Raw genomic sequence first — 26,420 nt, 5'->3', positions numbered from 1 at the left:
CAATTTTTGGGAAGTAACGAAAAATGTTTAAGTTTTCAATTTTGAAAAACCTCAGTTCAAAAAAGATTTTCTTAGTACATTAACAATAAGTCAACACAGGTGAAAGTATCTTCATGAGATGTATGGAATTGGAACTCAAGAAATTAAGAGTTGCGTGTTGAAATCAAAACCTTAGGGTGCTTAAATTCAATCAATATTAATTAGGTCAGTATGATGAATCGATAACTATCTCAAAGAACCTATTTTTGGTAGTAATTAATTGTGGTAGAAGTACGAAAATCCTTATTTCATATCGTTTAGCTAACAATTGATAAAAAAAACTAATTGGCGAAATTGCTTTGACGAAAACAGGAATAAATGATTAATCGTACCTCATTTATCATTATTTCTCAATATTATTAAAAGAGAGAACTAATTAATATGAGTAATTCACGCATTGGTTAAGAAGTAAAATTTTAATTATTTTTAAAGGTCACCCGTTATATCGTGTAAACAGTAATTTATATTAGACATAAAATTACATTTAATTTTAATTTTCGATTACAAATTAATTTTATAAAATATATTTTCAAATCTAAGGCAAAGAATAACATGAATAAAGCACAAACGAAAGTACATAAATGGACATACAATAGTTTCAGGCCTATAAACAAAAATTAGTGTCTGAACACTAAATGAAGTAAAAGAGGCAAACACATACAAAGTAGTTTAACCATTAGGGGCGGAGGAACAAGTAAAAAGGGAAATAGGAAACAGGTGTGAATGAATTTGGTGGGAACCCCAGGATACAACATATTAAGTTAAAATCAATTTCCAAATATAGGGAAATGGTGGAATACTAGAAAGATCATTAACAAAATTATTAGAATTTTTCAAAATATAGTGACTCACAAGAATGTAGAAAACAGAATAAAATGTTTAGTCTACATAGCCTAAAATATACTCAATGCTTTAAATAGATATTTTTAAATCATTCAGATTTTGTGACATTACGAAATATTGATTTAGATACAGTTTAAAGACTGCAAGTGTTAGAGCTCCCATACAAAAATACTTTCAGTATACTATTCATCAATATCATCTCTTTCAATATTGTTGATTTTTAAAATTGTTTGAAAATATTAAGATGTATAAAATTTTTTTATTATTGCTATTGTTGCAAGCCTATGCTGAGAAAAAAAAGTATGGTAAAAACTAGAAAAATAAGATAAAATTTGCAGTGTTTCTGACTTTATGGGACCACCAAAAAGATGGGTAGTTCTAAACAAAGCGCTTTGGTAATGATTTTGGTCAAATTAACAGCATGGTTTTACTATCTGTGATGATGAAATTTATAATCTGTGATAATTTGGTAAATGTGGAAAATTAGGTAATTTTTTTAATACCTTAGGCATAAAAAACCATTTATTCAGTTAAATTTACTTTTTAGCTTTGTATGTATTACTAAATGTGTGACAATAAGAACAATAATTTTGAGAACCAGAATTTCCAGTAAACCGAACGTAAAAATTATCAAATGAATGGTTTAAACCGCCTATTTTGGCTTTATTAATCAGAATTATGATTTTTTTTACATCAAATACTATTACCATACAGTACGGTAATCTTACCAGATTTTTTTTCCTTGTTGGATTGAATAAATTGCTATCCTTCTTATCCACTTACGACGAGAGTATATTAATAAATAACCGTATAGGGAATTATAATGTATATAAAAAAACGTGTTAGATAGGCGTTATCAATCACAAATCGACTTAAAAATGTGTCGGATCATTTGAATGAAATTCAGTGCTGAGGTGATGGATGAATTCGTGAGCTGTCACTTAGAAAATTATTGTGAATATTAAATAAGCATTGGATGTGCATCATCTATCTCAAATTGATTCAGGAAATCAACGAATGGATCAACGAATCAGAGTGAATCAACGAAAGAGTACCACATATGTAATTGTTGAGCCGCGATGGCTCAGGGGATAGAGCTTTCGGCTTCCAATGAGGCGAACCAGGTTCGAATCCCAGTCGATACGAATTCCGCATCCGGCTTGCACCGACCACAGTGCTGACGTGAAATATCCTCATTGGGAGACGGATCATGGGTTAGAGTCCCCTTGCCGTCAGGTTAACCGTGGGAGGTTCTCGTGTTCTTTATACAGTGATATGTTTTGTCTTTATTTTATTAAAATCCCCTGAAGATGTTTTTGTCTATATATTATCTTTAGTGAATTTCATTTTATTAGTCTTATATGGTTATGAATTCATTTAATTCTGAAATTCAAAATTCCTTTATGAAGTATTGTTATTCTTATTTTGACCTGTTTTATATTTTCTACAAATATTCTTTTTTGAATAAACGTTGCTATGTTATAATTTTTGTTAACCACTGAATATTTTTATTTTTTCCAGAGAAAGTAAGCACAATTCTAAACAATCTTTGAAAGTTCTGTTGAATATTTTGAGCCTTTTTTAGCGCCCTTATTCTCATTTATTTTTTAATTTATTTTTTATGCATGCAGTTCTAACTCACGTTTGGACCTATCAAATGCGCTCATGTACGCCTTCTATAGTTAAAAAAAATTATAATTACAATTTTTCGACTTTCCTGTAATATTCTACAGATTTTTTAACGCTACATATATAGTAAAATTATATAGTACTCATTTTTAGTTGTTTCTAATAATTAAAAAAATTATAAATTGCTAAGCATATTTGCATTTTAACTTAAAAATTGCTACGAATTTTTTGTCACGCAAAGTTTATGTAAAATTTTTTTAAATTACTAGAAGGCTCAATCCCCGTTCGCTTAGCTCACCTCCCGAAATTTGTGGTTGCGGGGTTTTCGCATTCATCATTGAAGATTGATGGAGAAGAAAGGTTTATGTCTATAATTGATAAAAATTAAGATTGGATACGAATCTGTTTCATTTTGAGGATGAATCAATTTTTTCAAATCAATAATGTAGAAATCAGTACCTCCACCTTCTCTAGAGTTGTTAGTAAATGAAGGTGGGCAGTGAGGTAGAAAAACGGTTCCTGTAGGTGCACAAGCTTTTTTTTCATTTTTTTTTCAGAATCAGCTTTAATGAACAAAAAGCGTTTTCCCTCCCGTCTCGTCTCAAAATTGTTTTTCTTATAAGTTGATAAAAAAGATAATTTTGGTTAGAAAATATATAATTATTATAATTGTATATAATTAACACATTATATTATATTATAATTAACACATTATATTATATTATAATTAACACATTTTATAAATATGTTAATCGTAACGAAAGGAATATATTAAATAAATTTTTAACGAAATAAGAAATTGCAATAACTTTCAAAAAATTGGAATTGGAATCCATAAACAAATATGGCCCTTTCAGCATGGCGAATTTTAGCCCTACAGTTGTATTCCGGTGGCCTGTAGAGCAGCCTGCTTGTTAATAGTTAATAATTCTCGAAATAACTATCAAATGTTCATTTTTACTTAATCTTAATATTTGTAAATTTTTTGACACACCTGAGCAAAGTCTTATGGTGTTTGCGCAGCAAGACAAAATGCAACATGAATGTGAACACCCAAAACAGCGGCAACAGCGGTTCTTGCGATTTTTCGATATAGCGAGAATAATTTATATTGAGAATATTTATAGCGAGATATATCAAATAGTTTATAGCGAGAATATTCATTTTGATATAGTGTTTTAATAATTTATTTACCGGTGAAAAAGACGAAGTAATAAAAAGGAGGAAAACAATTCCTATATAAGGTTATGTGATGTATAAAAAAGGATTTATCTTACCCCTTTTCAAACATAAGTTTCCTAGGTCAAAACCAAAAGATATATATTTTTTCTAATCAGCTATACACTTAATACGACTTTTTCCGGAGAACTAAATGACCGGATTTACTTTTCTTATAAATAAGTTCTTTTTATAAATATATTCCTCAATTTCTATTTCTTGTATAAATCTATTTTGTTTTATTGATTTATTCGATTCACCTATAATCCTAAGAAAAGATTTATTTCCAGCAGTACTTATTTGAAATAATAATGAATCGTATCGTATTAAGCTTTTAATTTAAACCTTTTTTTTAATAAAAGAATTATGGCATTAAATACGTTATTATCACCACCAAAAAAAATTAGTTCTCTGGAATATAATACACTGTTACTATTGAATGCACTCAATAAAAGCTCAACAAACATCCAATTACTCTGCAGTTCAGATTTATTAAATCGTGTATTAATGAGTATTATGACCTAAATTTGGCAGACTCATTATCATTAGAAGTGAAGTGGTTATTATCAGTTTAGCAAACTGATTATTATTAGAATTATTAAAACTGTTTATTATCCTTTAATATTCCCCCAGTGTCCTACAAAACAAACAAATCAAACCGGAAGTCTTGCAGTCCTCGTATGACGTCATAGCAGCTCAGATTAGTGTAAATCAATGCATTCCTATCATCAAGAGGAAGTTAAAAACGTCTCTTATTGTGCTGCCATCTGCTGATAATAAAAAAAACCTCCGTATGGTAGGAGATGAAGCTTGGATTAAATTTTAGTAATAAGAAGTATATTTAACGAATATTTAGGAACATTTTAACGCTGTATTTAGTGGCGTTAAGATATCTCTATACGAATTATATGATATTAAAATATCTCTTTCCGAATATTTTAGCGCCATATTTAATTTCCGTGAAATTTTTCAAAGCTTAAAAAATTGCACATTTTTGAATCAAAACCATTATTAAAATCAAAATGAGTATTGAAATCATATTTAATTTAAAAACAAAAATTGATAACGATTAATTACATCGCGTAAAAGCTCACTTATGAAACATTTTTAAAATAATCAATATCAAAACATCAATATTAAAAGCCTAAATAACATCCTTTTTACCTTTGATTATTAAAAGAGTTTGAAGATCCGCATTAATCACACCATTTAGTTCATGAGACAATATCAAGTTTTAAAGTAACATGGTAGAAATTGTTTATAATTAGGTACTTGCACTTCATGCAGAAGATCACAGATACCCACTCATGTGAACTACGACGTCAGCATCAGCTAAGCTAAATTTCTCCTCATAACTTAGAATATTAATTTACGATAAGTTAATTAAATATAGAGCCGTACGCACATCAAATTACTAAAATATAATACTTTTTTGACTATGCATTTTACTTAACTTAGATTTTTTATGTGTTTATATATTTTACCGTAAACGTGATATTTTTTTGTTTTGTGAACCTGGCAACTTCGATGTAGAATTAGTTTGTTTATGTTCTACATTGCTTCTCGCCTGTCTTTGCGTTAGGTAAGAAATATATAGTGAAAGAATTGAAACATTTGTGAAAGAATTATTGAGAAAGAATATAGAATGTGTCATTGAAGAGAATTGATACTTGACGGACTTGGTTTACTCGAAATAAAATGGAAAGAACAGTTGCCATAGCAAACAAAAGCCACGTCTCAACAACCAATCAAAGTCGAGATACCCACTCTACGTCACTTGCAGGTATCCCATTAATGTTTTTAGTGATGCAGTTTTGGTCTAATTTAATTCAGTGAAAAAAAATGCAAAGAATACATTACTGACATAGTTAAATGTCCTTCCCTTCTTTTCTACTCTTCCATTCAATAAATTTAATAACATCAAATAAGTGAACCTTGGTAGACTTACAAGATAAACCATAAAAATTGAAATTTATGATAACATCCATAAAAGCTCATTCCAGAAGAAACAACTAAACTTGATATATCCACTTTAGGTCTTAAGTTAAAGAATTTAATTAATTGCCATTTTCCTCTGATTTATTAAAATACTTTTATTGTTTCTGATTGGAATTGAAACGTTTTTCTGCTACAATTTTCATTGTTAATGAACACCTTTTTTTAAATTACTGTTTAGTAGTTGATCAGAGAGGTAAACAGATAGGTATTTTTTTCCTTTTTTTTATTTTCGTGAGCTGCTAATTTTTTTAATTCGAAAAAGCTTGAGTGAACAATTCTATTTAAAGGGAAAATTAATTAGTTTATGTCAAAAAAATAATTAATTTTTCCATTCCAAAAAAAAAAATTGCATGAAAGTTATGGAATAGAAAGTTTTAACTCTTTTTTCGTTGTTGATCCAAAACAAAATGGAAAAATTAAAGGGACAAACAAATATTTTTTTCCATTAAATTATATCTTATAGACAAATCTTTTATTAACAGAAATTAATTTGTATAAACTTTTTTATGGAAATTACCGAAGTTAATTAGGGTAGTAATTGAAAAGTAAATATATATATATTTAATTTTGGGACATAATAAACTTTTTCTTGATTTGTTAAAAAATATAGATAAATTATCCAAAGTGAAAATCAAATTATTAAAGTAAAAAGAAAAGCGGACAAGGAAGAAAAAAAAGTAATGATATAAACTTTCTTAAATTACTTTTGCTTAGAATTTTTTTTATTTGATAAACTGTCATCTGGAAAGATTTTAAAAAAAGCGTGAAAATTTGATATCTATATATACAATGTACCATACAAAATTAAAAAAAAAATATTTCAGTGCATGCATGCTTACCCCAACCAATCAAGGCGTACACATGAATCCTCACTGTTTCTGCAGAAAATGTCCTAACGACCAAAATGTAGAGATACAGACCTTCCACAAACATCCAAAAGAAGTTGGTCCCCATAAGATATGTGAGGAGAATGACCAGATAGCACGCAACCTAATCAAAAGAGATAAAACATTAATTAAAAAAATAAACCATGCTGACACAAACATTAATTAACTGCGGGACGAAAACTATAATTACAGCTTGGATAGAAAAATTTAAATTGATCACTGTCTTATGGGGGACTTGGTGCAATAAAAAAGTATATCCAACTTTATTTTAGTTTTATTGAATTTCTGGACAATTTAGCTGCTTATATTAGTGCAAAAACTGGGCACTGATCAGTTCTTTCTTGTGTGGTGAATAGTGTGGGGAAAAAATATGCAAATTTAAATTATATTTTGCTTTTCTTCTGCGATTTGGGAACCTGGTCGTACCTTGTTATTGTACAAGCCTTCATGAAGTAATTTCTAATTGTTGTTATGGAAAATATATTTAAGCAGTTAATTTACTGATTTTTTTTTCATTCAAAATTTAACTCGGTAAACAAACAATATTTAGGTTTTAAAATATATGTATTTCCGATGTACGTTATTTGTTTTTCAGAGGAATATAATGAGTATTTCTTTCTTTTTTTTCATGTTTTTTTTTGCAAAAATAACATGAGTATTTGAATTTTTAAGAATTTTTATTAGGTTTTGAAACGAATTGGTTTGGACACATTTCCATATAGAGACTCGGAATCCCAATGAAATTAATGTGATGCTTTTAAAAGTTAACTTTTTTTAAAATCTTTTCCCTCCCGGAAAACTTGCTGTATAATAACCGTTTTAATGGGAGGAAATGACTGTTTATAAGGGATTGCTCAAAAAATGTCTTTGTCAAGGTGCAGAATCAACGATCTCTGAAGCCTTTTTGCTTCTACCCAAAAGCTGAAGGTATTTTTTGAGATTTAATCCTTGGTATAATTTCTTATTTTGTTGATAAATTCCACATTGGAATGCCTGCAACTGCTTTTTAGAGAAATAAGGCACCTTTCCAGTTCAGTCTTGGCTTTGCTTGTAGAAGTAACAGTGCCTGTTATAATTTCAGATGCTCTATACTGAAAATGGTCAAGTTTAGCTACAACTCTTTCTGATGTAGACGCCCAGACAGGGAAAAATATTCTTGTACAGGCCTGATGATGTTTTTCTGTTATTAAGCCTCTAGTTAATGCCGAGATTCTCTGAAACCTTCTACTACCTTGCTAAAAGAACTAATTCAATCAGGTCGTGTTATTACAGAAAGGCGGTAACGCTATAAATTCATTTCCCAGCAAAATAGAGTAATTACTAATACAGATGGTTCTTCGGATAACAACTTTAATAGCAGGTATTCCGATTACCCACCCATCTGGAAAAAGAACAGAATTCAGAATTATCACAGGCCAAATAGCTTTGAATTTAATTATCGAACTGGTTGTAACCTAAAAAGCTCTTTTACTATTCCAAAATATAGATCCATCAGAAGGATTGGTATTCATTTCCGATTCAAAATCAGCACTGGAAATATAATGGAGAAACAAATTTAAGCCAAAGCATCAGCAATCCTCTGAATCCAAAAAAAAAACCCTGCACCCTCTAGTGGATTCTTGCCATGTGGACATTGAGAGAAATGACTGCAAAGACGTACTTGCTAAAGAAGCTTGAGACTCGATTCAACCCTATATCATCACCTTTGAAGACTTACGTGGTTAGCAAGCGCATTTTTTTTCATGCCAGCAAACTTTAAAAACCTTCCATTCCGATTCCTATCTGTCCCAGAAAATTCTGTTCTGTCCATAATTCCGTGCTGAACCCTTCGAGGATACGAAGATAGCTCAAAATAACATCACAAGATGCTTCACTATCTGGAGAGATTGTCCCCTAACCCAATTAACACCAGAACGCATTTTTAACTATCAGGCCATCCCAGCCCTGAGGCCATCCTAGCTTTATTTCTTCAACTTGGCTCTCCACCAGCGGACATAATATACACTTTTAATAACCATTGCCACTCTTAATAACCACATATTTATTACTATAAGATTACTAAGCATTCACCGTTGTGATATGTATCCGATGATGAAAAATAAAAAAATGAATTCATAGTCACACGTGGTTTAGCTTCCAGCATTCGAAGAACGCGTGCTCCATTTCATTGGCAGTGGGTCTAGTTGACACTGCTACAATTCTGATTTTTAATCTTGTTAGCAGAAAACGGTCAATAAGCAATTTTCCCCACAGTAATAGTTTGAATACCATCTTTTATATAGTTATCTGACTGTTTTTGTTGAATATAGTAAAATAACTAATAAATTAACTTATTCAACCATTTTTTCCGAGAAATTTCTTGCAGTGTACACTGTAGTTTGATTTCGGTAATACGTCTATAAGTCCATCCGATATTTAGTGTTTATTATTCATATAAAATGCCTGATTAAATAAAAATAATCATTAAAAAACACAATTCTTGCACAAAAACCCTTTTGCAATTTTGCATATATTTTTAGTTGAAACGGTGTGCATGTTGCAAACAGAAAACACTGTTTTATCAACAGTGAACAATTTATGAACTTTGTAATTAGTTTTTAAATTTTAGTGCATAATAAAATTTGGTTTCTGAAGCGAAACGCATCAAACCGCACATCATCGGTATTTAGAGATACCCGGTACATCAACGAACGTTATACCGTTTTAATATCTAAAAAGGTTTTTTTCTTACAATCTAATATTAGTATGATTTAAGAGAAAAATGAATATTTAAGGATGAGAGAATAGGTAGCAATAATTTACAGATAAAATCAAATTTTTGACAAAGCTATTTCTTTATAACCTTTCCTAATCTTTATTATCTAAATTTAAATTTCTTTTGCCCATAAGTAAGGGTAATATTTTTGTGATGAAAATTACGTTTTATCCGTATTCTTCAAAAAATTACTTATTATTAATCAATACATTCTCTTAGTGTTGTTTCAATTTTTCAAAGAACAACGGATAAAACCAAAATAAACTAATCCTATTAAAACATGTAACTATTCTTTCCTGATCTTAATTACACCACTTTCTTTTCTTCTTCAATTTATTTTTTGTTATTCAGTGTAATTTTTTTAATTCATGATTGATCTCTCCTCCTAATGAGGAATGTTGGCGACGATTTTTCCTCCTCAATTTTTTTTCTTGCAGTACTTTTTTTTCAGTTTAAGTTTCAATCATCGGACAAAAAACTTCTATTCATCTAGGGTTTAAGTATTTTCTTTGGTTCTTCAGACATAAAAAAATGCTTGTAGTGAGTTTTAAAGAATTCTCTAACAGGTATTGCAGCTAAGAATAGTATGCGTTCTTAGACTAATATTTTTACCTCTTGTCTGTAACAATATTCAAGGCAGAATATACGTTTTGATTACATTGTATAAATAGTTATTTTTTTCCGCATTTCATTTTATTCCAGTTGCCTCTTATTAATACTTGAGAAGTGTTATATTGAGTAATCAGAACAAAATAAATGGCAAAGACTTAATCACCCTTTTTGTATATGCGATCGTTCAGGACTTAGTGTTTCATTGCTATTGTAACAGCCTAATACATTTCAGTGCAAGAAAACGTCAATAGAAGATGACGCGGAATCGATTGAGTTTCTTTGCTATGAAAAACGATGAAAATGGAGCTGTTTCTCTAGTTCTTTTCAACTACTGTTACGGTTGTAAAGAAACCATTGATAGCAAAATATTACAAGGCTAAGGACTGTTGTTTCGTAATATATCTTTGCGACAGATATAGCTTTCTAGTGTAATATGTTTCATGAAACAGTTGTTCATACCCGTATCAAGATATCATTTTATTAGATAATGATCAGCTAACATTTCATGAATATTGCGTTTTCATGCCGAGTTTATCTCATTATATTCAGAGTCGTTGATTCGAGTTTATCTCATTATATTCAGAGTCGTTGATCCGAGTTTATCTTAATATATTCAGATTCGTTGATCCGAGTTTATCTCATTATATTCAAAGTCGTTGATTAGAGTTTATCTCATTATATTCAGAGTCATTGATCCGAGTTTATCTCATTATATTCAGAGTCGTTGATCCGAGTTTATCTCATTATATTCAGAGTCGTTGATTCGAGTTTATCTCATTATATTCAGAACCGTTGATTCGAGTTTATCTCATTATATTCAGAGTCGTTGATCCGAGTTTATCTTTTAGGACCATAATTTCTATGATATCGGAAATTAGTATATATCTACTATATATCCAATTTCTATTTTCAGTCTAATTTCTATTTTCAGTCAATTTTAATATGCTTTTTATAGAATAATCCCGTAGAATGATCGTATTATAATTTTTACTGTAGAGGTAGGTAATTTAGATGGTCTTTAAAGTTATCGATGTATGACTATGAATATTAGATAAAATATAAAAAATCATGTACTAATCATGAGGCAGATATGCTTTCAAGAAATAAAATTTCACGTCATAATTGCTATTGAACACATTTAATTCAAAATGATTGATTTCGCTTGTTTTTTTAACACGTTTTTAAAGTTAAACTATATTTTTCTGTTTTAATTATATTTGACAGATCAGAATTCAGTCAGAAAAGAACAGCTTACGCAATTTCAGAGTAAAATAGAATTTCAAACACACTTTTAATGTAAATCGATATTATGCTTTTCTTTAGAATAACATGTTTTTCCTCATTGAAAAGGGACTTATTGTTTTTTAAATTTAAGTGATTTTACACCGAGCTTAATAAAGCTTTGCCGAGAGAGATTGAAAAACAATTATTTATCTTATACAAAGGTAAAATATATTCATAAAGATAAAAGAAATCGCAATTCCAGTTTTATTGTAAAAAAATTCGTTTAAAAATAGCTTATATTTTTCAAAAGATAATTATTCACTACTTACTTTTGATCTAAGACAATATTTTTAGTTATAAGCGAGACATGCTCTGATTATTTTCGAAAATGGGGAGCATTTCAAAAGACGACAAAAGAACAAAAGGTCTCCCCAAGGAGAACATCTCCTTAAAAGATGTCTCAAAGGCTCTTGTCATATGCCTTAAATCATTTCAATTTTCTTTTCTGCTTTTTTAAGTTGAAAGGTCATCAGTTTTATTTTTGTGTTGATGTTGCCAACTGAAGCATATAAAATATTCAGCTTTAAAACAACTATTTAAAAAAAAAAACGCGTTTTTGTTTTTAGATTTTTGCATTTAAAACAATCCATTCACTGTAATCTGTCAAAATCATAATAAACTATGTTTTCTGCACTGCTAATTAATTTTGTCTAAAAAAAATTGGTACCCGAGTTTTGATACATCTTTTTGTTTTGATATAAAATAAGGAGAAAATTAAATGAAAGAAAAAAATAATAATTTTGACTAAGACGAGCTGATTAACCGTTCTTCCAACGGAGGAAAAGAAAAAAAAGAAAATAAAATAATAAAAAAAATGGTATTGATCAACATTACAAAATCATGCTCAAACTGAAAGACCAGATACCGATGCAATTAATCAAGTTAAAACAATTTAAACTTTTTAATATTTTTTTATCATTTGTTCCTTTCCTTGTGATTTTGTTTTTTCAGATTAAGCAAAACATAGTATCAGAAGCTCATCCCACCTAATAATGCTATTGCCTCCGTCAAAAGGAGAATGATCAAAGTTCGGACCCGTTCATATTAATTTTATTTTTTGTAGATTTTTAACACTTGATTAACCTTGATAATTTAATAAAACCATAAAATCTCTTATAATTGACATATTCCATAAAAAAAATAAGAATACAACTCTAACTTTTTTAAAAGTTTATAAAACATTATCAAGTGAAACTTTAATTAAATTAAGCTTTAATAACGGTATAATGTATTATTAACTAATTGGGAAGCAATTTTTCGATAATTTTCAATTTTTAAAGTTTAATAAAAAAATTTAATTCTATATTTGGATGTTTGTTTTGAGATCGTAAATTATGTGAAACATTTTTAACAATATTATAACTTCTAAAATCACTCATCACTTATCACAGGATGCATTTTTACCATTTTCTTTACCCAATGCAAAAATTAAAATTTTATTAACTTTATAAAAATGTAAACAATTTAATACAGTTTACCCAGATTAAAAATTGAAATTCTGAAATAGTTTTTAGACTAGTAAAGTCTTGTGTGGCGTAACTACCACTATCATTATTAAACATCAATTCACTAGTATATAACGCATGGTAACTTGATTCATTCCTGAGTTAACTTTTGATAGATGAAGGTTGGCATTGTCTAATAGTCTTTCCACAAATTGGTGACTTGTGGACGCCTTAATGATCACGCCTACTTCGACGGATGGTCCACATTGAACAGTTGATTTGCTATTTGTGACTACGGCATCGTCCTCATCGCGCTGTTGCTTCTCAGTCTCATTTACGCTCAACGGGTTTCTACACAGACTCGACTACTAACACAGGAGAATCTTCATGCATAACCATGAGTTTAATACAGCTCTCATGACTAAAGTTTGAAACTCGGTGACCTTAATCCAGCTCTCCCGATCTTTCACAAATACAGCAACTAGTGGTATCCGTTCATCGAATTCTATCCATGATAAAATTCTGGTGGGGGAGGTTTGTGCCGTAACTACCACTATGATTATTAAACATCAATTGACTAGTATATAAGACAAGCTAACTCGATTCAATCTTGAGGTACCTTTCGATAGATGAAGGTTGGCATTGTCTAATGGTCTTTCCCCACATCTAGTTTAAAAATTATCCAATGTTTTACAGTACCACTAATCTTAACATTTTTGAAGCATTTAATTTTGAGAAAAAAAAACAAATTCACCACAAAAGAACAAATCTCAACCGTTATACGACGTCCTTCCATCTCCGCCAAAATCGCCAAAAGAGCGGGAGCACTTCATAGAACGGACTCTCATATTAGAGATGAAGAGAGATGGGAAAATGAAACAGCGGGCTTGCTCTACTTCTATTCCAGCTCTATGGTCCATACCAATTAGTTAACATATTTAAGGTCAGGCCCCCGAACCATTGAGATTGAGTTCCAGTACGTGAAATTTAGATTATTAGTTCAAAAGTTCTTCAAGATGTTCTATTTATTATTTTGCGCACTGTACATCTAATGTATTACAATTTAGCAACAACTGGTTTATAATTAATATAATATGCATCATACATCATACATGCATTTTTTAAATGTATCTTTTACAATGACAGAGCATTTTGTTATGATTATATTTATTTTTTTAATTTAATGCTGAAGTTTGTCTTTTTATGGCAGAAAATAGTTTTCCGGTTAGATGTTTTTAGTCTTTTGAGACAGAAATACTTTTACCTTTTAAATTGAAAGATCTCTTTGTAATACAGATTATTTTTTTCTGTCATTAAGCAAAGTATAAAAAACAAGTATTGTGCTTAATCACAAAAGTTTTTCTAGTTTGAAGTCTAAAGTTTTTTAATCAGTTTAAAATTAAATGATCTATTTTGAGTCAGTAACATTTTTATTTTTTCAACAATAAGCTTTGTAAATTTGCACTTGATATTTAAAAATTATTTTAAAAGCGTATAAAAACGAATAATTGTTTAGAAGAAAGTTAAGATCTCTAGTTTGAATATTTTAATGCGTAATTTAATGTTCAACGTAAAAGTATCAAAAATCCCAGTTGCTTTTCTCGTACTTCAGTAACTAAATTGGATAAGTTCTTTTGAACAAAAAAAATTAATGTATGGCATGAAGTCTGAAAAAGTTTTAAGCTCCTTAATCCTAAAATTACAAAAAAAAAATACTCATTAAAAAATTCTAAAAGGTGTTGAAAGCAGAATAAATTTAGAGAACTTGTATTAATTGAAAAATAAATGTTACCACTGTATTCATCCTTTAAGAAAAATTGTAGGAGGAAAAGTCGTTTTATGCCTTAATAACTTGAAAAAATTAGAATAATTGTGTTTTAGAAGTTTAAATTTAAAAAAAATAGAGTAAAATAAATAAATATCTAATATTAGAGAAAAAAAAACCAATGTCAATACATTATTATCAATACTTTTAAATTGTATTGGTATTTTTTTTAATTGCAATTTAACATTGCCCATTATAAATAATTTTAAATTAATAAGAGCAATTTTTAAGCCTATTTAAATTAATGTGCCTTTGAATACGGATACATATATTTTTGATTAAAAGTAATGAAATCAGGACAAAATTCAATAAATTCAATAAAGATTAATTAAAAATGACTGCTATACAGCCCGTTAATATAAAAAGGTCTACATTTAAGTTTATCTCTAAATTAAATATACTTTATTTATGTCTTTTTTTATCCAGTAGCTTGTATCTTATGTAAAGTACCACAATCGTCAGAATAAACATAATATTTCTTTGGGATACGGAATTTTTTTTTCCAACTAACTTTATCCGATGCTATAGTGTTTCTTTTACTATTCTTCACCACTTTCTACTTTCCTTATCTGTCTAATATATATATATATATATATATATATTTTATATCTAGATATCTCGTATTAAATATAACAAAAAAAATATGAATGAGGAAATTAACAGCAACAATAACAAATAGTACACGAATCAACCAAAGATTATCACCCCTTTAGTCCTATTGCTTCCTAATATCTGGATGATTCCGTTCATGCATGGGGAGCACCACAGGTACGCGGGTTAAATCTGTCCATAGGGCTTGTTTCTTTTATCCCACAGGGGGTAGGAAGCCAGTGTAAGAATGACAATATAATAGAGATGGCCAGCAAGGCTTTCATTCCCAGTAAACAAACAAAAGATGGATGCTATCTCCTGTCCTGGTTTGTCGGGTATATCTGGAAGACAATTATTTCTTCCATATCTTTTTTCTAAGAGTTCATTCTGGTGCGCCGGTTGCATAATTTGCTTAATAATCAGTTTAGAAGCGTCAAAAGCGGTTTCGTCTTTTATACAGTGTGTCAGCATATCACCCTTTTTGCTAAGAAAGTCTTCCACTTCATTACCATATAAACTGCAAAGGATTGGGATCCATTTCAAAACAACACCTCCTTGATGAGACCCTAAGGAAATTGGCAATTGTTGACATAATTTCATTTGATAGCAGATCCTAAATGGAGCTGTTGGATTAAATAACTGTGAATATGATAGTAGAACTACATTTTTAAATTTATTCGGATGGCAAGTTAGTTACTTGAGAGTGATGCGTATCGCATTTACTTCACTATCAAAAACTCACTTTCTAAAAGGTACATTGAAAGAAAATAGTTTTTTGAGTAAACAATGGCTCCAACATTATGGTATTAGGAAAACTGCGATCCATCTGTATAAACTCGCAGCCATTCATTTTTCAGAATATTTAGTCTCGATAGTTTCTTAAGCATACAATCGGCAAATTTTAGTACATCCGGTGAAATATCCTTTTACATAATGAACTGATTTAAATTGATGTTTGTCTCAATGCTCCATGGTTCCATGAGATTTCTGGGTTTCGTTAGTAGTTGTATTTAATTATGAAAGTTAAAGATTTCTCTGTGGGATAAATCTCTCTGAACAAAATTATCCTGTTTTTTTTGTGGTTTTGCTTTTCAAGTTGATACCCCGAAAAAGTATTCTTAACTTTAATTAATTATTTATTGAAGCTCCTTCTTGTATAATATTTTGAATGGGCTTATTGTTGTTAAAAACAACATTACATCAACAGGCGTGGATTTCACTGTTGTAATAAATATTGATGCTTGCTTCAGTATAGTTTTAAGTTTTTTGTGGCTGGAGTTTGAGACTGTTATGTACTCTCGTAACAGTATGCCAGAATCGGCAGTATGAAGGTTTTATAAGTAATTCTAAGTGTAGATCATAGGTTCCCAAAGTGGTCCAGGTAGACCCCCAGGGGTCCATAGGAAACCACACGGGGGTCCACGTAGACGTGAAAAGAAAACAGGGGTTCACAAGTTGTAAGTGGGGGTCCACGAAACATTTTCTGGTATTCATAATAAAGAACAAAAATTGTGGCTTGGATTTACCTATCAACGTAGGCAGGTAGCATCATTCACTAGCTAGGTACTCAAAAATATTCGAGACTCAGTTCAAGCACAGAATTGAATAGAACAATAGATAATAGTACAAGTGTACACCACATGTCGAGACTTGCAAAGTGCCGTCCATGCGCCCGCTCGCATTTAAATACCCTGCTTGATGACTTCAAAAATAGATTTGAAGATATTCTGACGATGGAAAAACCACCATGGATCATAACCCCATTTGATGAAACGGAAGAGGCGAATGTGGTATTACAAAAGGAGCTAGTTGAGCTCAGCACCAACGAGGAACTGAAGGTGAAATTTAAAAAAGGCTATCAAACATTTCGGCTGCAGGCAGAAATCCTCGAAAAATATCATGGGCTGTGGGAAATTTGCGAGAAAATTTTTGATAGCGTTTCCCTCGTCATATCTTGTTGAAAGAAGTTTTAGTGCCGTTACCGACCTGTTAACAAAAGAAAAAGAGCAGATTGAACATCATAGAACGGGGAAATTTGAGAAGACTTCCAACAAAACTGAAGCCAAATATTGATAATTTGCTGTCAATTCATCAAGTACATCCGTCTCATTAAAAGTATGACTATTTTTTATTGTTGATTTACTTTTCAAGTTCATTGTTAATTTTTTGTCAATTGTTGATTGTTTGTAATAATAAATGTTTATAATTTTGTATATCCACTAGTATTATTTTAATAAATAGGACACAAGAAAATTTGCTACTTTTTTCTTCTTCTTAACACCCCCAATTTAGGGTGATATTTTTTAGGAGTTTTGGGAATACAGTAGAAATGTAGCAGAAATCTACCAAAAATACTAAAACTTTGAAAGTGGTCCACGAGAAAAAAAAGTTTGGGAACCTCTGATCTAGATCTTGAGAAATCCCACGTAGCTTCCGCCAACCACTTCAAAATATTCAATCTCTTTGAGAAACTTTGATTGTCTTTGAGAAACGTTGATATTGATTCGACGTGTTGCTAAATCAATTTCTTATCAAGCGTTACACCTAAATGAACCAAAATATCTATGTATGAAATAGCGATGTTCCTATGTTTCAAATCGGGAAAAAAAAGGTTGGAGTGTTAAAAAAAAAGGAGATTGCATAGCCGTTTTATCCAAGTTAACGGTCATGTTATTGACGCCACACCACTCTGAAAGAACATTAAGTACCTTGTTAAGTACCTACTCAAGAAATTTTTTAATATTTTTCTTAGGTTCCTGAGTCCAGATCGCTAAGTATTATGTAAATAAATACCATTGCATTTAGGGATTCAGTTAAATCGATGTTAAAGATAAAGAGAGTGCATCTGCATACAGATCCTTAGATGGGGGCAGTTTGTAAATGAAATTAATTCGAAAATTCATTTACGTGTTTCAACTACACGCCCTTTGACTTCGAAAAGATCGAAACCAACTAAGCACATTTGATGTAATGCTAAAATTCTGTAATTTCTGTCATAGTTTTCACTCCCAGATGGAATCATACGCACTTTTGGCAACAGTCAGTGAGCTTCTTTTGCTCAATACCTCTTTAATAGTCTGACTAGAGTCAGTAACTTGGTCTTGGGTTTATATATATTTACGAAAACCTAGCCTGTTCCCCGGCAAGAGGATAGTGTTTCTCTAGACAGCAGTTTAACCATTATTTTTACAACCACCGTTGAACATCCGACATAATTTTTAAGCTTTCGAATATAAACCCATCTTTTTAACTAAGAAGCTTTGTAATTTTGAACCCAATCCAGAAAACAGGGGAACTCTTAGATCAACTATTGGGAGATATTTGGCTTCGTGGAGGACATTTTCAAGGAACTTACTCGCATTTCCGTCACATGGAGAGGAAAACCAGGAAAACCTCCCACAGTTAGCCTGATGGCAAGGAGACTCTAATTGCATCCGCACCGTGTGGTCGATGCGGATGCAAAAGTGAATTCCTAACGACCAGACAACGCTGCGATTCGAACCCGGTTCACTTCATTGGGAGGCTCTATCCCCTGAGCCACTACGGCTCATGTAATTTAATAGTAAATCTCAGTAATCCTAAAGAATGAAAATTTTTGCAAGTAAGTTTGAAACTTTTCTATATTCTCATAATTTTTTTTTCCAGCTCCTACAATAATAAAATATTATGTTTATGTTTATAAACTGTTCTTAGAGTAGGGAAATAATAACATGTTTTTTTTCGTGCAACAAAGTCTTCCTTTATTTTCATTACTCTCATAAGTAGTTTTAATAATAAATATCATTATCCACCATTGTCATAATTTGTGTGGCATCAGACTGCTGCAGTTATGTGTAAGGCATCTAAAACGGTTATTTTCATTGCCTATGAACAGGCTTTCAGTATGCATTAAAATAGCTTTATGGTCAGTTGTTACTGTAATAAATAATTCTATTATCTATATGCACTCGAAAAGAAATAAACAACAGAAAAAAAATTTCTGAGGTGAGTAGTATTTATCAATTAAGTGCCATGAAAACAAACATTATTTAATACTTCTTTTATTGATAGAAAGCTTTCTGTAAGTTCAATAATTATTTTATGTCATTATTCTTCGACAGGTAGTTATGAAGAAAAGAGCTGTAAAAGCAACTTCTATTTGCAAGCATTGTGATATTTTATCATCTTAATAATTTTCCTTATTGCTATAAAGATAAACATGTCTTACAAAAAGATACAACTATCGAAAAATGAGACATTTTTGTATAAGAGCGGTTTTGTTGATATACATATAGAATAGATTATGTAAAATGCTTTAAGTGTATGAATAACTGTAAGTGATGCTTGGGCATTCATATTTTTTGAGTAATATCTGAAGTAATATCAATATTTTAATTTTTTATTAGATAAAATAAAAAGAAAATAACTTTTGTCTTTTCATACTTGCATGGAGAAAAAAAATCTGGTGAAATTATCTTTTTGCGTAGTAACGACATTTCTGGTTAGAAAACATAATTCTGGTTAATTAAGGAAAAATACCGGCATTGAATGCACATCATTTGATAATTTTTTCGATCATTCGAAACGAGTCACTCATTTGATAATTTTTTCGGTTATATAGCAACGATGTGCTAGAAATTCTAGTTTTAAACGCAATTTTTAGCATAGCATGCAATTTTTAGCATCAAATTCGAGCAGGTATTACACTATAGTTTTTAAAATAAAGGTGCGATAAGGTAAATACGCATAACCAAGCGAAATAAATCATAATGCATGATGTAAGGCAAAGCGCAAATATGCATTGCATCTGTTTGAGTAATTTTCTAAGAATTAAAAAAAAAAAAAAAAAAAAAAAAAAAAAAAAAAAAAAAAAAAAAACAATTTTTTGGTCGCTATATTGAAATACACACACAACACTAAATTTTATTTTACTATACCAGGTTCACCATATTTTTTGTGAATTTTATCAAATATTTTAATGCTTTCAAACAATTAGTATTTCCATACAGATATGATAATAACATTTTAATAAGTATTTAATGATAAATTTTTATTAAACGAATTTCATTGCGCATAAATAAATACAAAGATATCACTGAGAACCGAATATTCATTTACACCGATAATTCATTTTTTAAACTTTCTTTAGATACTTTCCTCTAAAGTTATAAATGGAAAAGTTTATTTAAGATAATTGCTGCTATCTTCATCCTAAGAAAATAAAAATTTGGACAAACTGGTTTAATGATTGCTTTGATGGCTCAGTTTTGTTGATGGTTTAACGACAGCTCAGAAATGTTTAAACTAATTTTAACTCGAATGAGAAAACTAAGAGTTTAATGGCTTTTATCATTTCAGTTTCTCTCTTTATTGCTGGACGTGGTAATAAAAAGCTGAGATAAAAGAAATTTCTTTTTATTTGCTTTTAATCATTATCCACCATTATCATAATTTTAAAAGTTTATCAATATCCTTACCTCAATAAGATATCTACTTAATATTTAGGAACATTTTCTTATAAAGTATATTCTTTTTACGTGTATTTTAAAGTAATTGCGATTATTAATTATTTTTTTGTAATAACAGATACACAAATAATTTTTAATCCCAACTTAATTCAGAAAATATTAAATTATATCTACTTGTATAAATCCTATTAGTCTATATTCACTGCATATCTATTTGTTTATTCCTTGGCCAAAGGATACTTTGTTCGCCAAGGTTTATTCTATCCACGTGGAAAATTTTAATTAATAGCGTTTTTAATAACGCATGTAAAATACTTTTTACATGCAATCATATCGATTGTTTGTTTATAAAATGAAATAAAAATTTAAAATCGTCATTTTTTAAGTGGATTAAGAAGGATAAAACAATTCTTTTTTTTTTGTAGACCAAAAGCATAAAACTTAGGTGACGTGGGAGTGGGACAGTTTTTGTGGTAATAAAAGTTTACAATAAAAAATATGAGCCATATGTTTTTATTTGACAAAATCAGGATTATTTTCACCATTTAGGAGAATTTAAAAAGCGTATATTTTAAATTTTTCTCTTTAGTCATCTGTTTGTTAAAATTTCACTTGGCAATGAAATGGCGAAAAACCTTTGCTTGCATTATTTAAGGAATATTTTTTGTTCCAGTGCCCACCTGGAGAAATGACCTTTCGTCATGCAGGCATCTGAGGGGCAGATTTGTTGGTCACTCTTTCAGGGGCACCATATTAGGTGGCCAACGTTGCTCCCACAGTAAGGACAGATTGTACAGAGAATGAAAGAACATGCATGCCTTGCCCGGGATTCGAACGTAGAACCTTTATAATGCAAGACCAATTCCCTGACCCTTACACACGCCGGTCGGCATATTTAAGAAACACGAGTAACTTCTTTAAAGAATCATTTGTTACTTCCATTTACATCAAACACTGAGCTCTTCTTTGAAATTCAAGTAAACTTTTCAGTCAGAGAGTGGTTTAAATTTAGATTAACAATGAAATTCTATTTGACGATAAAGTGGCGATGAATTTTGCTGATGCATTGAGGAAATTTTATTGACATGAAACAAAGTTCAAGATAAATTCTTTTTGTAGTGATCAGGTAGCAATTAAAATTTGTACTGTCATCAGGTAAAAAACTTCATATAAAATATAGTCGACCTTTCTAATAATGATAATTTCTATTTGGAATTAATAGAATGATAAATTCTGCTTGTAACTATCATTAAAATCCCATCTGCATCTTGTTATCTGCATGTAACTGTTTGCTTGTAATTGACATTGTTTGTTTTTTTTCAAACACAAAGGCACAGTTGCAATATAAACAATTAGCTGGAAAACATATATTGGCTATTAATTATTAAGTGGTGATAATATGATAATAAATTCTATTTTAAGCGATCAGGAAATGTTTCAGTTTCAGAACAAAGTTCCAATTAACCCTTTAATGCTTCAGTTAATATCCAAATGGTCGGAATTTTAATTCATAAATACGTATATCGCAATAAATTCTGTTTGTAGATGTCAGAAAAATAATAGGAACTTGCATTGTCATTCAGCGCAAATTTGATTGCTAACTTGCCTTAAGGCAGTTGGAATTTTTATTGACCAAAAGTTCGATTTGGCGATAAAATAACTGTAAGTTCTTGCTTGACCAACTGAAAATTGAAGATTGATGCATTATCAGTAAGAATGGAACTTTAGTTGAAGTACGAGCTTTTTAGCTGCACTAAAATACAAAACTGTTACAAATACATTCTCAGATATAAAGCTACTACAAATACTTTTTTAAGAACCGAACTCTAGAAATTGTGTAAAACATTACATGAAGTTGGAAAAATAACAATTGTTTGAAAGAATGCGTACGAATATATTACGAAAAGTGTGCTTGTTGTTTAAACGAAATATTTTAGCAATGATGTTAATAAATTGATTAAATGCGCATGAAAACATGTGTTGTCAGTAAACAAAAACTTAAAAAATGATTAAACAAATAAAAAAATTTAACAAGAAAAAAGTAAAAATATGACTGCATGCACTGTAAAAATTTTAGATTATCTCAACCAAAACAAAAAAGGGGGCCACCTCTTAATATCAAATTTTTTATAGTGTAGAATAGTGGATAGAATATCGTTTGCAAGATACCATAGTTGTAACCACGAAATTAGTTAATAGAAGCGTAGTAAAATCATTCATCATGAATGTATGTTTTCTTGATTATTTTTAATTATAATTATAACGTCAATTACCAATTATAACTACTTGCAATTTTGAAAGCAATAAATTAATTACTATGCATTCCTTTTTTGTAATAATTGCTTAATTAAATATAATGATACGATGCGATCATTATCTGCAATCAACACCACTTGAAGTTTGCATTTGTAATCGATGCTCAACTCCTGAACATGAGGCACTTGCTTAATCTCTTAATTGATCCAGATACCTTCGTAAAATAAGGCAGTTACACTGTTGAACTATAATTTCAGTACCGTGAACCATAATAAAACGTGCAACTTCATTTCAACTTTAATAAGGTGTTTAATTAAGCCATGTTTCGGTCAAGAGGGACCTTAGTATCCAATCATCAAATTTAAAAAAGTAGTTTTTATGATATTAAGGTTACACTTGACACCATATGAAGGTTTCAGCAAGTTATTGTAGTACAATGTCAAAACCAGCTTAAAGTAGTTGAGCAGTTTAACCTAAAGAACGTATTCACAGCTCAAGAGGTCCTCCGCTTAGACAGTAAAATGACTCTTGGTTAGTTAGTTTAGTTGTCCGGTGAGAGACGGATAAGGAGTTGGTGACTCATCGTGAAGAACAATTTAATGGCACACTACTTTCAGATATAAAACTGTCACTTTTGACGATTCAGACATCCTTGAGCTATATCTCGCTAATCTTGAGAATTATTTTGTCACGTGACGCAACGGGAACTCTCAAATACATAATGAAAATGTTTCGACCTAAACTCAGCTTCGAACTCTCATTGCAGTGTATTGTGAGAGATTGCTAACTAGAACGAAACTAGAAAGTAGACTACACGATCGAAAATAGAGTAGCGAAACAAACCGACCGGCGTGTATGGTGGTTAAGGAGTTGTCTTCGTTACAGGAAGATGGCGGGCTAGAATCCGGCTTCGGACAAGAGTGTATTTTATCTCTCTGTGAAATCGGCCTCTCTTGTGTTGTTAAGACAACATTGATCTATGGTGGCCACAAGAACGTTATGATTAGAAAAGTTTGATACATTAGGCACCACAAGGGTTTTTTTTCTGGAAAAAAATAGAATGACGAAATATTTTTTTACTATTGGCGAAATTCGTTTTATCGAAGAAGTGACGATTAAAATTATTTCGTCTCTTTGACGAAATGTTCACTCGAAGCATATACCAGGAAACGGTTTCGTCAAAAATGAAGTATATTTCTTGACATTTGAGTGCCCATTTTTTACAGTGGAGCCTTTCCACGGTAATCTTTCTTTTTCGCTTCTAATTTTTAAATACAAATTAGTTATTGTATTTTTGTTGTGACGCAACTCAGGCGAATTAAAATTTTATTTTGGACATAAATTTAGAAATGAGACACTACAGAGTAGTAAACCTCACTAGTTTATCGACTACCATTCCCCTGCGGCAAAATAATATATTGTTTTTTTCAAAAATACCTTTGAAGGTATAATAATTCAAATGTGGTGTCTTTAATATATTATAATATTCTACGTCATCTGCACATCATAATTTTTGCCACAGATATACATCATTGGGGAATTTGACGGGTGAAACTGTCGCCAAATCTCTGACTATTGATCTTATGGCTTTTCATCGAAGGCATTTATAAACGAGAAAGCAATGGGAAAATCGGCGTCATATCCAGGAAAGTCATTTGGTGAACCATCTCGAAACGATAACCGAAGGTCAACGCCAACTTCAAGTGAGACTAGACGACAATGGATGGCATATCCATTCTCAGATACCCTCCCACGCAAATGGTTTTCAGAGGAAAAAAACCCACCAGGGGGTGTTTTCAGAAAGGAATCGTTAGAAACATTAGATCAATACGCGTAATAGCATATCTGGAAGGGAACAAAGGGGGTAAGAAATGGAATAGACAGCCATTTGTGTTATTGTTGCTTTTCAAAAAGAATTCTAAACTATTCTCTGGATGGGTAAAAGTTGAGTGGTATTCTCACAAGGGGTTTCTGATTTCGAATATCTTTTATGCCCTGCAGAAAAACAAACAGGTTGAAAAGGAGTATTTCACCATAGCTGTTTTATCATATCAAAAAGTATATTTAACTTTTGTTTGTAAGGAATTTTGATATCCCGGTAAATAACGATAGCACAAAACGCTTGGAGCGACGTCTTTTACTAGTGCAAAATTCTGAAACGAAAACATTCTTCGTTTCCAATACATATTTTGTCAGTTAGTTTTGTAGGGAATATAGCCAAAGCACACGCAACTAGCTTTCTAGAAAAAATTTAAACACGGATATTTTTTATGCGTTCTGTATCTTATTATTCTTCGGTAAGCTTACTTAATTTTAACTTTGCCCTTTCAAAAGAATTATTTCGATGCTGAACCATGATATACTGATTATTTACTGTAACCTTAATAACCAGTGTGTAATGAACAGTGTAGAAAATGTTCAATGTTTAACCATAATATGGTGAATATTGACTACAACCTTAATAAAGGGTCAAATTGAACCACGTTTTCGTTCACGTTGAATAATATTATCGTATAATCAAGTTGATATATGATAATGGTTTAACTTAGCACTATATTAGCAACGCTGAAAGAACTTCGTATGCAGTGTATTAAGACAGTTTAGTACCATGTAGGTCCCATTGAATGAACAGCGTGGACAGGGTGTAGTTACCGATGCAGAAAGTTGAATGTTGAATCACACTGTGGTGAATATTTACTGCAATCTTACTAAAGTGTTAAATTGAACTATGTTTCCGTCCAAGTTAAAACATTATCGTGTAATCAAGTTGGGGTAACAAGTTTGGTAATAACTTAAAAGGATATTAAGACAGCTTTACACCAAATCGGAACTGGTAAACCAAACACCAAATCGGTTCATCTCAGACTGTCTACATTATTCATTCAGTACTAATAGTACTGAATGAATAGTGTAGACAGGCTGAGATGAACAGTTTAGAAAAAGTAAGTTCAAAATTTCAAAAGTTGTAGAGCACTTACTTTAGAACATTGTGCTTTTCAACAGAGATTACAAACATAATTTCCCGTTCTGTGCTCAACTGTATACACAATCTTACAAAAAATTGTTTTACAAGCAATTTTTTATAAAATATTAAACTAAAATGTATATTTTTAGCAAAATGTAAATATTTTTTCGAATATTTTACGAAAGTGCACGACATAATATGAAAGTATGTTACATATTATGTAAACACTATACATTTGCAAACTATATACACTTCTGTTTAATATTTAATAAACAACACCATATACATTTTGCCACATTTTGAATGCAATATGAAATACAAAGTTTAAGAAAAAAGATCAAATTTCATAGAAACGGGGATGGAATGTATTAGAATAGAGCTGCATGGAATGTATGGAATAGCTCATCAACGGATAAAAACCATTTTTCTCAGTTTTGTCCTAAATTGCTTATAATTTTTATTTCCTATGAGCTGCACAATCAGTCTTCCCGATGAGCAGACCTAGTGTGTTCACCAGAAGTGGTATCCACTCTTTCAGGACCACCACAATGAGTGAGATACCGTTGGCCATGTTAATTTGGACGTCTAGTTTCTGCCACACTAGATGGCAGCACCGAGACTCTATT

General features: G+C 30.7%; 1 protein-coding gene across 2 annotated transcripts in view; it reads right to left on the bottom strand.

Moving 5' to 3' along the window:
* The window catches only part of LOC107438883 (diuretic hormone receptor), a 226,453-nt gene that overhangs the window by 54,511 nt on the left and 145,522 nt on the right, over window positions 1-26,420 (bottom strand). For both annotated transcript variants that reach the window (XM_043039187.2, XM_043039188.2), the window contains exon 7: window positions 6,567-6,717. In XM_043039187.2, coding sequence (XP_042895121.1) covers window positions 6,567-6,717 — 151 coding nt within the window. The remainder of the gene's footprint in view (window positions 1-6,566; window positions 6,718-26,420) is intronic.

Source organism: Parasteatoda tepidariorum, chromosome 5 (assembly GCF_043381705.1).
Source record: "Parasteatoda tepidariorum isolate YZ-2023 chromosome 5, CAS_Ptep_4.0, whole genome shotgun sequence".
Classification (NCBI taxonomy): Eukaryota; Metazoa; Arthropoda; class Arachnida; order Araneae; family Theridiidae; genus Parasteatoda; species Parasteatoda tepidariorum.
Note: the sequence above shows the minus strand (reverse complement) of the source record. Positions and strands in the feature narration are given on the sequence as shown.